Consider the following 14,441-nt stretch of genomic DNA (forward strand, 5'->3'; position numbering starts at 1 on the left):
TGTAACGTTGTAGCCAAATTTGGTAAGAATTTCCCATAATAGTTCAAAAGACCCAATAATGATTGAAGTTCAGTGACATTCTTGGGAATGGGTGCATTTCTGATTGCATCAGCTTTCCCTTGGTTGGATGTAAACCATCTTTGTGTACTCTGTGCCCTAAGTACTCCACTGAGTTTTGAAATAACTCACACTTGTGAGTAGTCACTCGTACTCTGTGCTTCTCTAGCCGTTTGAGGACTTCATTCAATATGTTATTATGAATTTGCCTGTTTGGTGCTGAAATTAATATGTCATCTAAATAACATATTACCCCTTCAATACCTTGCAAAATCTGGTTCATCACCCCTTGGAATATGACGGGTGCGGAAGACACTCCAAATGATAGCCTATTAAATTGATATAGGCCGAGATGAGTATTTATAGTCAAGCATGACTTGGACTCCTCATCTAGTTCAAGTTGTAAGTAGGCATTCATAAGATCCAATTTTGAGAAGGTCTAATCACCTGTCAGTGTTGTGAACAAATTATCTACATTTGACAATGTATTGGGGAGATTATCCTCTAGAACCTGGTTTATGGTTACTTTATAATCACCACACAAACAACAATGGGTGTAGCCCAATTACATAGATCTATCTTAGAAATAAAGTTCTCAATCTCTAGTCTTTTGAGTTCTTGCTCAACTTTCTCTTTGAGTGCATATGGTACAGGACGTGGCTTGCAGTAAACTGGTTTAGCATCCTTCTGTACTCTGACACTCGCCTTGAAGCCTTGGATCGGACTGCCTGTTTCGCAGAACACCTTTGGATACTTCCTGATGAAATCATCCTTTAATTCAAATCTCGTTTCAACACAAAAAATGTCATTCCAATCCAGCTTCAGTGATCCCAATCAATTTCTCCCTAGTAAGGCAGGCTTGTCTCCTACCATTACTAAGAGAGGCAAGCTCTGAAATTGATCCTTGTATTTCACCAGTATGGTGATACGATCTACCACAGAAATGTTGTCTCCCAAATAGCCTCGCAGCTCTATCTTGGATTTCTCCAATGGGAAATCACACAATTTGTCGAGAAATAATGATTCCGGTAAGCTCCAGTGTCGATTTCCATGGGTATCCAGGTTCCTGCAACATCATAAAAGCTACCAGATTGGTGTTAAAAAGCCAACTAGGGCCCTTGTCACCTCCACCCAGTTTGGCCTACATGTGACTCCAATCCCTCCTTATGTGGCTGCTCTCAAGTTCACGGATAAGTGGGGAAAATGTAATTCAAAGAAGCCGTAAGAAAGGCACAAATAAAAAAACGCTTTTCTAAAGCTCGAAGCTTAGCCTCAACAATGGACCAGTGTAGTGGGAGTGTTAACCTGCCCTATATCTGAACTAAGAATCTTTGATCATGCCACTAACATGATCGGGTCCCAGGAGAGGCGTCAGTTCGGGGCCAGGAGCCCAGGGGCAGCACAGGCCAGCCTACACTGCGATATGTGTGCGCACTAGGTCCGTGCAGCAGAGCAGGTCTCCAGTTGTCTTGGGTAATCCTTACCACTGGACCAAGACCTAGCTCTGTCAAGCCCGTGTGGTGGCCGGTGTGCAACGTCACCACACGTTAAAAAAATCCATGCACAGGCATCTTCTATCCTTCAGGATGTAGTTCAGGACCTGGAATTTTAGGTCCTTCATTCGAACACCTGTGAACTTATCCTTTTTTGGCGAGGAAGCAAGTCATCCTCGTTTTGAGGGACTGCCTATGATGATGATGAATGGAAAAACTGACATAATGGCCCTGAAATCTCAGTCCCTACGGGCAAGTATGAGGTGCACACGTGCCTGTAGGGGTCCCATAAGTTCCGGGTTAGGTATGCGAAGTGCATGCGCCTAAACCCAGAACTTGCGATCTGTCAAGAGGATTCAAGGGCTATTTGCCCAACTTCTGCCCAGCGAATGGCCGTGAAATTCTTACGACTGATAAAAGCAGGCCTTACGCGTAAGACTTTTAAAGGACAGAAAAATAATTTTTTTTCAATAATTTAAACATTTTAAATCCTGTTTTAAAAAGTGTTTATTTTTAGACCTTTTAAAATAGGTTTTAAAAAAAAAATTTTTAAATAATTAATTCAATTCCATTTTGATTCATTTTAAATATGTGCTGTTTCTGTAAATTTATTTTAAATGTTTGTGTGTTTTTGGGGGTATTCCCATTCATACTTATGGTGATTCCATATATACGGAACTCACCATAAGTATGAATGGGAATACCCCTACTTTGATTGGTTGGGCCAGCCCACGTGATCCTAGGGACGCGAGCAAAGCACCTGCTCCTCTGGGAAACGTGGGCCTCTACACACTGGCCTTCACGTCGAGGCCCAGGCCCGCAAGTCTCCGAACCTCTCCAACCACCAGGTAAGTTCACAGATATTTTTCAGGCTGAGGCATCTGCCCACAGGAAGCCTCCGATCGCAATTTCTGGTGCCAGGACTTGGATCCGTGCTATTAACAAACAGTTAAGAATCTAAAATTTTAGCGGCAGAACATTTGGAGGATTTGGGTTTGACTCCTGCCTTTGAATTTTTGTTCGAAGATAAGTTTTGGTAATTCTCTGCCTTATTGTGAAGTGAAGTACTTTGTGGGGAGAAGGAAGCCTTGGCGGGACCAGCTGTGCCCTGTGAGGATGTAACTTCCTCTGGCTGACCGTGGAGTTGTGATGGTGGTCACAGGGTGAAGACAATCCACCATTCCTGGCAACAGGGAGGGGCCCAACATAAAGAATGGGGTGTGGGCTTGAGATATCAAGTGCCAAAACCCAGAGTGCCACACACCACCAAGATTGAAAACATCAAACGGATGAGGTCATCGTGATTTGGTGTCGCCTAAAACTTCTTAAACCCTTTAGATTTTAGAAGGAAGGAAAGATTGAGGGAGATAAGGAGTTCCACAGCTCAGAGCTCCTGGGAAGAATTGGGTTAGGGGAGCCGGTGGTGGTGCAATGAATCTCACTTTCAATAAGGCACGGTGGAGAGAGGAGGGAGAACATGCGGATGGTATATTTGGAGAAGGAACAAGAGAGAATCTAAACTCAAGCGTATTGTTCAGTGCCAAGATGCAACAATGCACTGTGCTAGATACATTTTCTCCATTTCAGCTGTCAAGCGGCCCACTGCAGAATAGAAATGGGAGAGAACCATTTTCCTGCCACTCTCAGTGGGTTATTAGAACGGAGTATTAGAAGATGCCTGGAGCAGGTCACTCATTTGCCGCTATTGCTGGAGAATGGAGGTCTAATGAAATGTGATAATAGGGAGATGGGAAGTTAGTTTGTATCGCTCTTGAAAAAAATTAGCAACCTTAAGAAAGATCAGATGGATCCCAGTGTTTTTTTCTGATTCAATACACACCTATGTTACTGTGTAAATGAAGCCCACAGTATAGGATACCAACAAGGTTGAACAGGTTTGGAAAAAAAGATGAGGTAAGTCAGCGCATTATGATTAGGTGACATCCAGTTTGAGTGTTTAAAAGGCTGGAGATTGTCAGAGGGCATAAGGATGGTAAGGAGTTCCACAGCTTTTAGGCAATGAAAAGAATGAATTATAGTAATCGACTATGCTTCGAGTCTTGGTTTTAACATAGTGAGGGGAAAGCTGTCTTACTTTACAGCAAAGGAAACGCCATGGCTTCTTATTATGTAATCCGGCTGTGCCTAGGAGAGACTCTTGTTTGGCTACAAATTGGATTCAATTCCAGTGTAAATGTATTTGGACAATGTGTTTGCTGTTTCTGCTGTGAATTCCAGTCACAAACAGGAAGAGGATGCAAAGTTACAATGAAGAGTAATGAAAGATGAACTAATGGTAACCTGTGGCTTGCAAGATTAAAATATTGGATTCTTTTCAACGTTTTCAGTTTGAGATTGTAAATTTAATTTTGCTTTAGGAAGTGAGACTGAAACTGATTTCGACTGGTGCCGAATATCGACGTAACTACACGGCAACAACTCAAAGTGAGGAGGAGTTAAACCACACAATTGACAGCATTCTCCAAACAATCGTGAGTATTCCATGCTGTACAATCTTAGGGAATGTATTTCGCAGTGACATTTCAGATCTGACTTTATGAATGGGAGCTCCCAACAGAGGGATCCAATTTCCCATTGGGACACCTGGCAGTGCTCATTCATAAAACCAGCCCCTCTGAACCAATGTAGATAGAGATCTCTCACCACATAGCTACAATGCTCGACCACCTTCAGCCTGTGGTGATCAAGGTCTCCACTCACTGACCATTGAGTAACAAATTAAGCAAACGCATGGTCCTGTTTGAAATGAATTTGGGTCAAACCATACCCAGCTCCTAGGCGGCATAACAGAATAAAACTTTCTCGAATTGGCAATCTCCCTCAGGACGCCACAGGATGGCCCGGGTGGCACTTGGAGTAATGTCGCAATGGGGTCTCTCTTACAATGATAGGGGCCCTTGGGGTTGACTAGAGGGAGTGTTACTCTGAGTCTAACCATGCTGTACCTGGACTAGGATTCTGACACTGGGTGCCTCAGCACTGACATCCCTCACCTTTATCACTGCTGAATTCACAGTACGAAAATAATCCTAGAAATGTTTGTTTTGTACAAGGCCTAACAATTGAAAAACTCTGTTAATACAATATCAGGGGAGATTTGCACATGAAAATTGCACTGTTAATATGACAAATATTTGGGTGACAGCTTCTTCAAAATTGTCTGTGCTTCAATCTGTTCCCAAATTAGAGTTGACAATATTTCAGTCTAAGAAAATGTGTAATTTATGTTTGATGTTTGCTAATATCCCCATGCTGGTTGAAGCCTCTGCAGGGGAACATATCCTTCAATCTCTACAGGTGAAAGTTACACTTAACAATATCAGCAGATTAATTTTTAATGCATCAAGATCACATTCCCCTGTCCACTGTTAGCAGAAGTATTAACCTGTTTATATTAACTCACCTGCATTAAAATAGATAAAGGTATGTTTTGCCAATGTGTTAAGCTTGTGCACAACATTATCACTCGCAGCCATTTCTAGGCTTTGTGTTAACATTGTGAATGTAGCAGCAGGATTTCCTACATTCAGTATTTCCTATATCACTATTTCTACATTCACTTTCCGTTATTCTCACTATTCCTACACGCACTGATTCCTAATGCTTAATAATCTTAATATTCACTGTTCTCTTTGCTCACCATTTGCTATATGCTCAGTATTTCTAAAAAAAAGCATTTATGATTTCACCAGAAATAGTGATCGGAGGTGATCGCTAGGTTCGTAATGTTACTGACAGAATGACGAGAGGAAGACTACCAAATACTTGATTCCATGGTCAGAATATATATAATAGATATTTAATACTATTGAATTTCAGGCCTGTATTTAAAGTTAATCCATTTGCCTTTCCCCATCATATTGTTAACTTTCTTTATCTAAATATTCAAATAGGTCTAATCTCTTCTTTTTCTCACTTACAGCATGATGAAGTGGAGGCAGTGGTATGTTGCATCGACTCAGTCTTTGGTTTCAAATTATTTGAATGGATTTATTAGCATGTATTTTGTGTGTGTATTTATATTAATTCAATTTTTCTTTTGACCTGCAGTGTTGCTCCTTTGAATGTCAGGTAGGTTCCCTTCAAGAGAAACTTCTTTGCAATACCAAGCATTGGTTTTCTACCTTGTTGCCTTAAGGGGACCTATTTACATAGAAATATTTTATTTCTGTCTCTTACAGCCACTGAGAGGATCGCCTGGGAGCCCTGGTGATTCAGGAGGAAAGGTTAGTTCTCGAGTTTTATGATGTGTGTGTTGTGGGGTGGAGGGTGGATGTAGCTGTAACTGACTGTGATGGCTATCCCTCATTTCAAGGATGACTGGATTATCCCAAGTTTCCCACGTCTTTGGAGATGTTCGCCAGTAACCAATACGCCTAATGCTGGAATCACAGGTCTTCTCCTAGGATGGTCTGGGCTACAGTCTGTTGGTAGCGGTCATGTGTCTTTTGCGGTTTAGTCTCGCTACTCAATTTACCCAGGTCGTCGTATTTTGCATGCATGCAGCGGGGCACATTTTAAAGGGGCTGCAGGAACAGAGGGACCTGGGGTCTTTGAAGGTAGCAGGACAAGTTGATAATGCTGTTAAAAAAGCATATGGAATCCTAGGCTTTATAAATAGAGGCATAAAGAATAAAAGCTGCAGCATATGTCACCCAGATTGAAAATATCAGATATATCGGGATGGATTTTCAGCTTTGCCGTTTTCAGACGCAAATGGAGGATGGGCAGGAAAGTTACCGCCTGATTAACGGTTGCACTGCATGGAGTAATTCTTGTCATCTGGACTCTGGGGGGCGCAGCACAAAGGGAGGTAATGTACAACTTTTGCGGCGCAAAAACGAGAACCTCAACCAATAAAGTGCGGAGCCAGGAGCGCCCGGAGAGAGACCTTGGGAGGGGGGCAAAAAAAATCATAAAAACATTCAAAAAACATTGCCCACATCCTTACAACACAAATCGCTACAAAAGAATAAACACTGGAACTTACCTTTTTTGCAGTTTATCCGCCACACCGCTACCAGCAGGGCCGGACCACTGTGTTTTCCCTGGCGGTCATCGCGGGGGTACATTTCGGGGCGTACGGGTCGGGTGCGAGTTGAAACTACTGTCGGTGTGGCAACGAGAGCCATTGCATGCCCGGCACAGCACTTCGCAGCGGTGCTTCTAAGTGCCGCCACAAAACCCGACCGGAGGATCGCGACCGGACGCAAGAGATCTCACCGCCCCATTCTTTACCGCGGAGGGTCAACCCCGGCGAAACTCGAAGTTCAAACCGCGAAAATCCAGCCCCAACTTTAACTGACAATAGCAATGTTGTCATGAATCAAAGTCAAATCCAACAAAGTGCCAGAGTCAGTCAGTAATGAAAGGCACCCAGCCTTTTCAATTAACGGGAATGATTTCGTGAATTTACATCGAATTTTTTGGGCACTATTCAATTTTCCATTCACTTAATGAACATGGGCAGTTTAAAATATCAATCTTCATTGTACAATATGCACTATACATTTTATTTTATTTTCCAACAGGGTTCAGATGGACGTCGAGGCCCTCCTGGCCCTATGGGCCCACACGGACCTCCGGTAAGTACCAAACCCGAGTCCATCTTCCCAGTTGCTTCCCCTGCACCGTAACTGCAAATGCTATATCACAATGTGCCTATAACTACTGGAACAGAAAGGCCTGTAAATAACAATAAGTTTCACACAAGACAGTCACATTTTCCAATTCACCTATTACACCTTACACCGTATATTTCAATAAATATTATTATGTACTATCTGATCCCAGCCATGATTTGCAGAGGTGCAATTACTTATTTTCCTGTGCAATGTTTCAGGTTCCAGGCCTTTCAATTGTGGCCTTGCAAGAACCTCATTAAACCTCTGTTATCCACCCACTGATATCCACCCACCCAGTCCAGTACTGATATCCACCCACCCAGTCCAGTACTGATATCCACCCAGTCCAGTACTGATATCCACCCACCCAGTCCAGTACTGATATTTACCCAGTCCAGTACTGATATCCACCCACCCAGTCCAGTACTGATATCCACCCACCCAGTCCAGTACTGATATCCACCCACCCAGTCCAGTACTGATATCCACCCACTCTGTCCAGTACTGATATCCACCCAGTCCAGTACTGATATCCACCCACCCAGTCTAGTACTGATATCCACACCCAGTCTAGTACTGATATCCACCCACCCAGTCCAGTACTGATATCCACCCAGTCCAGTACTGATATCCACCCAGTCTAGTACTGATATCCACCCACCCAGTCCAGTACTGATATCCACCCACTCAGTCCAGTACTGATATCCACCCAGTCTAGTACTGATATCCACCCACCCAGTCCAGTACTGATATCCACCCACCCAGTCCAGTACTGATATCCACCCAGTCTAGTACTGATATCCACCCACCCAGTCCAGTACTGATATCTACCCACCCAGTCTAGTACTGATATCCACCCACCCAGTCTAGTACTGATATCTACCCACCCAGTCCAGTACTGATATCTACCCACCCAGTCTAGTACTGATATCCACCCACCCAGTCTAGTACTGATATCCACCCACCCAGTCCAGTACTGATATCCACCCACTCAGTCCAGTACTGATATCCACCCACCCAGTCTAGTCCTGATATCTACCCACCCTGTCCAGTACTGATATCCACCCTGTCCAGTACTGATATTCACCACCCTGTCCAGTACTAATACCCACCCACCCAGTCCAGTACTGATATCTACCCAGTCTAGTACTGATATCCACCCACCCAGTCTAGTACTGATATCCACCCACCCGGTCTAGTACTGATATCTACCCACCCAGTCCAGTACTGATATCCACCCACTCAGTCCAGTTCTGATATCCACCCACCCAGTCTAGTCCTGGTATCTACCCACCCTGTCCAGTACTGATATCCACCCAGTCCAGTACTGATATTCACCCACGCTGTCCAGTACTCATATCCACCCACCCTGTCCAGTACTAATACCCACCCACTCTGTCCAGTACTGATATCTACCCACCCAGTCTAGTACTAATACCCACCCACCTTGTCCAGTACTAATACCCACCCACCCTGTCCAGTACTGATATCTACCCACCCAGTCTAGTACTAATACTCACCCACCCTGTCCAGTACTGATACCCATCCACCCAGTCCAGTACTGATATTCACCCAGTCCAGTACTGATATCTACCCACCCAGTCCAGTACTGATATCCACCCAGTCCAGTACTGATATCCACCCAGTCCAGTACTGATATCTACCCACCCAGTCCAGTACTGATATCCACCCACCCAGTCTAGTACTAATACCCACCCACCCAGTCCAGTACTGATATCCACCCACCCAGTCTAGTACTGATATCCACCCACCCAGTCCAGTACTGATATCCACCCAGTCCAGTACTGATATCTACCCACCCAGTCTAGTACTAATACCCACCCACCCAGTCCAGTACTGATATCCACCCACCCAGTCTCGTACTGATATCCACCCACCCTGTCCAGAACTGATATCCACCCACCCAGTCTCGTACTGATATCCAGCCACCCTGTCCAGTACTGATACCCACCCACCCAGTCCAGTACTGATATCCACCCACTCAGTCTACTACTGATATCTACCCACCCTGTCCAGTACTGATACCCACCCACCCAGTCCAGTACTGATACCCACCCACCCAGTCCAGTACTGATATCCACCCACCCAGTCCAGTACTGATATCCACCCGCCCTTTCTAGCACTGATGTCTACCCATCCCCCTCTACAGTAAGCATCCATATGTCATTCCTGTTTGTGCTATTTTCACACAGATGATTGCACATTTTAGAATTTGTCAATCCCAGTTCTTCCAATTTGAAAACACTTCACTCTACTCTCAATATTAGGTCCTCTGGATCATTTGGATATACTTGTGTTCAGCGCACCCAGTACCAGTTTGGATTTATTTTTAGTGCTGTCACTTCTGAGTCAGAAATGTGTGGGTTCAAGCCTTATTCCAGGACATAAGCACAATTATCTAGGCTGACTCTTCAGGGCTGGCACTGAGGGGCTGGTCTGAGGCACCATCCATTTGCTGAGATGTTAAAAGAGGCCCTGTTCAGCTGTACACTAAAATAGGTTTGTTGTCAGAAAGGATTAAACCAAATGGGCTGAAAGGTCTTCTTGATCCATGCCAGTCTTCTGATAGTGGGGTAAATTCAGTGCTCCCGCCACAGAGCTGTAAAAACCGTGTGGGCTGCAAATGGAGAGCGCTGACATTTGCGCCTGAATTGCTGATTTGTATTCCTGCCGTTCAAACTAGGAGTGAAAAACCGGCAACATGCACCTGATACTGTAAACCGATTGCACTAAGCTGGTCCTGGTGTAAACTCACAAAGAGCCCTGAACAGTGTGAGCGAGCATTGTGCACATGTACGCTCAAATGTAACGTAAGCATGGTTGCCAAAATGCTGCTTTAACCCACGTATACACATGAATATATTCGTCTTCATCGGGATAGGGAACAGTGGTCTACAGCTGACATTGTGTCCATTACAGGACAGTGAGCGGAGTGATGTCAATACAGAAACATAGGAACAGGAGGAAGACATTCAATCCCTCACACTTGTACCACCATTTAATTAGTTCATGGCTGATCAACACCAAACACAAACCATTTCAACAAGATCTCACAATCTGCCCTACTTAGTCAGGTCGCATTTGTTTTTCCTTTTCCTTTTTGTTTTTCAATTTCACTTTTTCATTTCCCTTTTTCTTTCGTAATATTTTCCAATTCCTCCCCCCCCCCACCCCCCCGGTTGTTCAGCCTGTCCCTATTCCCGCCCCCTCAGTGTTGGTACAACCTAAGAACTAGAGGCGATCGTATCAGCAGATGAATTCTTGGCCACTCCTCTTATTTTAGCGGAAATGGTTAATGTGCTTAGTTTAAATGGATTCACCCCTGCATTAGAATAGCATAGGCGAATATCAAATGATAAGTGTAACAATAATTTCCAGCAATAGCAAATAGAAACACCGAAGTTCCCTTGCTTTTCAGTTCTGCTTATTATTTGTTTGAATTTATTCTCTTACCATTGACAAACTGTTCTTCTTTATTTCAGGGTAATGTTGGCGATGTTGGACCAGCTGGTCATCCGGGTATGAAGGTATTTATCTGCATTGCAGTAACCACGAGGATTTAATGTCTTGTTTCACAGTATGATGTCTGAATCTTCCTTTCACTGACGGTATCTTTGTTTTTTGACAACAGGGTGACAAAGGAGAGCGTGGTGGTAAGGTAAGGTTATCAATGAATTTTATCAATAAATTCAGATCTGATTCCTATTATCCATTGTGATTTCAGTGATAGAGGTCCTTTCTTATTACAGATATTGTAGAATATATATCTATATATATATATGCAATATAGAATGGAAACTGGGATTGTTCTCCTTCGAACAGAGATGGTTTAGGAGAGATTTAATGGAGCTGTTCAAAATTATCACGGTTTTTGATAGAGTAGACAGAGAGAAACTGTTTTCACTGGCAGAAGCGTCGGTAACCAGAGGACACAAATTTAAGATGATTGGCAAGAGAACCAGAGGAGAGATGAAGATTTTTTTTACGCAGCAAGTTGTTATGATCTGGAAGGGTGGTGAAAGCAGATTCATTTGTAACTTTCAAAAGGGAATTGGATATATACTTGAAAAGGAAACATTTTCAGGTTAATGGGGAAAGAGCAGGGGAGTGGGACTAGTTGGATAGCTCTTTCAAAGAGCCGGCACAGGCATGATGGGTTGAATGGCCTCTTTCTGTGCTGTGTGATTCTATATTCGACATAACCCAAATCAGTTAATTTCTTCCCCACATGAGGACCAAGTCTTCAAGTCTCAGTGTCCTTAGTGGGGGCCACCCAGATTTACCAGGGATCTGGGCATTTATATTCTGCTATACCAGCCTGTGCAACTCAGAGCTCCCACCTGCACCCAAGAGTCACCTGCACAAATCCAAGCCCCTGTAGGCTTTCAAGTTACTTGTCGCTCAGCAAACAAGCTTTACCAGCTCTTTTGCAAGGAAACCTAACTAAATTGTGATGGGTCCCGATGCAGTTGCCAGAAGCCTCATCCAGACCATAATTGTTATGTTCAGAAAAACTCCACAACATTGTATATTGTAAGTTCAAACTGTTGTGACCTTGGTCTCTTTAATGTAACCCCAGAGTGAGGAAGCAGCATGGTAGACTGCCTTTTATACCTGCTTGCCCAGGGTGTGCAGGTGACCCTTGGTGGCAAGTCTTACACACGAGTAAAGTTTACATACATAACATCACCCCCGCCTCCCCCCCACCCCCCCCGCCCCACAAGTTATTTACAAGTTGAGGCGATCCGGGGCTCTACATTCCCGGGTTGATTGCCTGAGTTGAAGGCCTGGCATGGGTGAGTTAGTCAGATCATTGATGCACTGCAGCGCGGCTGGTCTGAGCGGACTGTCGGGCATGGTAGGTTCATCCTCGTGGTTAACAGTGAGGTCGATTGCTGGTTGGGTGTGTGTTAGTGGATCAATGATGGTAATGTCCTCTTCAAATTGTTCTTGGTTGTCAGTGAATCGCAGTTTGGTCTGATCCAAATGCTTTTTGCACGTTTGTCCATTCAAAAGTTTGACAACAATCACTCTATTCCTTTCCTCGGCTAAAACAGTGCCAGCAACCCATTTGGGACCATGACCGTAATTAAGAGCAAACACAGGGTCATTAACCTCAATGTCACGCGATACAGCCGTATGATCGAGGTACACAATATGCCGGTGACACCGGGTTTCTACATGATCGTTCAGATACGGCTGGACTAAGGAGAGCCTGGTTTTGAGTGCTCTCTTCATTAACAATTCTGCAGGGGGAACCCCAGTAAGCGAGTGGGGCCGCGTCCGGTAGCTGAGCAGAACCCGAGATAACCGGGTCTGCAGGGAACTGTCTGTCACGCGTTTCAAGCTCTGCTTGACAGTTTGGACTGCCCGTTCCGCTTGACCATTGGATGCAGGCTTAAACTGGGCAGACCTGACATGCTTCATGCCATTGCGGGTCATGAACTCGTTGAATTCCGAGCTGGTGAAACATGGTCCATTGTCACTAACAAGGACGTCAGGCAAACCATGGGTGGCGAACATGGCCCAGAGGCTTTCAATGGTGGCAATGGACGTACATGATAACATTATTGTACATTCAGAGTTTAGAGTAAGTGTCCACTGCTACAATGAACATTTTTTCTCGAAAGGGGCCAGCGAAATTTACGTGGACCCTGGACCACGGTTTGGAGGGTCATGACCACAGACTCAGTGGGGCCTCTCTTGGTGCATTGCTCAACTGTGAACAAGTGTTACATTGCTGTACGCATGACTCCAATTCTGAGTCAATGCCGGGCCACCAAAAATGCGACCTGGCGATAGCCTTCATCATGACTATGCCTGGGTGGGTACTGTGTAGGTCGCGTATAAATGTTTCCTTGCCATTTTTTGGCAAAACCATGTGATTCCCCCACAGGAGACAATCCGAATGGATGAACATTTCATCCTTGCGTCGGTAAAACGGCTTAATTTCGAACAGCTGACCAGCTCCCATTGAGGATGCAGCTTTTACTAGTGATAGCACAGGGTCCTGGCTAGTCCAGGTCCTGATCGGACGAGCCATGATGGGACCGGAACCAATGTCCTAGGGGGAGAGTTTGCTAGTGCTGTTGGGGAGGAGCTAAACTTATATGGCAGGGGGATGGAAACCTATGCAGGGAGGCAGAGGGAAACAAGAGGGAGACAGAGGCAAAAGATAGAAAGGAGAATAGTAAAAGTGGAGGGCAGAGACACCCAAGGCAAAAAACAAAAAGGACCACATTACAGCAAAATTCTAAAGGGGCAAGGTGTGTTAAAAAGACAAGCCTGAAGGTTCTGTGCCTCAATACGAGGAGTACTCAGAATAAGGTGGACGAATTAACTGCGCAGATAGCAGTTAATGGATATGATGTAATTGGCATCACAAATACTTGGCTCCAGGGTGACCAAGGCTGGGAACTCAACATCCAGGGATATGCAACATTTAGGAAGGATAGACAGAGAGGAAAAGGAGGTGGGGTGACGTTGCTGGTTAAAGAGGAAATTATGCAATAGTAAGGAAAGACATTGGCTTGGATGATGTGGAATCGGTATGGGTGGAGCTGCGGAATACCAAAGGTCGGAAAACGCTGGTGGGAGTTGTGTACAGGCCACCAAACAGTAGTAGCGAGAAATAAGGGCTGTATGCAATAAAGGTACAGCAGTTATCATGGGCGACTTTAATTTACATATAGATTGGGCTAACCAAACTGGTAGCAATAAAGTGGAGGAGGATTTCCTGGAGTGTATTAGTGATGGTTTTCTTGACCAATATGTCAAGGAACCAACGAGAGAGCTATCCATCCTAGACTGGATGATGTGTAATGAGAAGGGACTAATTAGCAATCTTGTTGTGCGAGGCCCCTTGGGGAAGAGTGACCATAACAGGGTAGCATTCTTTATTAAGATGGAGAGTGACACAGTTAATTCAGAAACTAGGGTCCTAAAATTAAGGAAAGCTAACTTCGACGGCATGAGGCGTGAATTGACTAGAATAGATTGGCAAATGATACTTAAAGGGTTGACGGTGGACAGGCAGTGGCACACATTTATAGATCACATGAATGAACTTCAACAGTTTTACATCCCTGTTTGGAGTAAAAATAAAACAGGGAAGATGGCTCAACCGTGGCTAACAAGGGAAATTAAGGATATTGTTAGATCCAAGAAAGAGGCATATAAATTGGCCAGAAAAAGCAGCAAACCTGAGGACTGGGAGAAATTTAGA

At 44.4% G+C, this 14,441-nt stretch overlaps 1 protein-coding gene across 1 annotated transcript in view; it reads left to right on the plus strand.

The window, feature by feature from the left end:
* Nucleotides 1-14,441, plus strand: part of col6a1 (collagen, type VI, alpha 1) — a 117,306-nt gene that overhangs the window by 19,017 nt on the left and 83,848 nt on the right. The window contains exons 5-11 of the mRNA XM_070876207.1: nt 3,929-4,042; nt 5,494-5,514; nt 5,622-5,642; nt 5,753-5,797; nt 7,103-7,156; nt 10,699-10,743; nt 10,848-10,874. Coding sequence (XP_070732308.1) covers nt 3,929-4,042; nt 5,494-5,514; nt 5,622-5,642; nt 5,753-5,797; nt 7,103-7,156; nt 10,699-10,743; nt 10,848-10,874 — 327 coding nt within the window. The remainder of the gene's footprint in view (nt 1-3,928; nt 4,043-5,493; nt 5,515-5,621; nt 5,643-5,752; nt 5,798-7,102; nt 7,157-10,698; nt 10,744-10,847; nt 10,875-14,441) is intronic.

The sequence above is a fragment of the Pristiophorus japonicus genome, chromosome 3 (genome assembly GCF_044704955.1).
Source record: "Pristiophorus japonicus isolate sPriJap1 chromosome 3, sPriJap1.hap1, whole genome shotgun sequence".
NCBI classification, from domain to species: Eukaryota; Metazoa; Chordata; class Chondrichthyes; family Pristiophoridae; genus Pristiophorus; species Pristiophorus japonicus.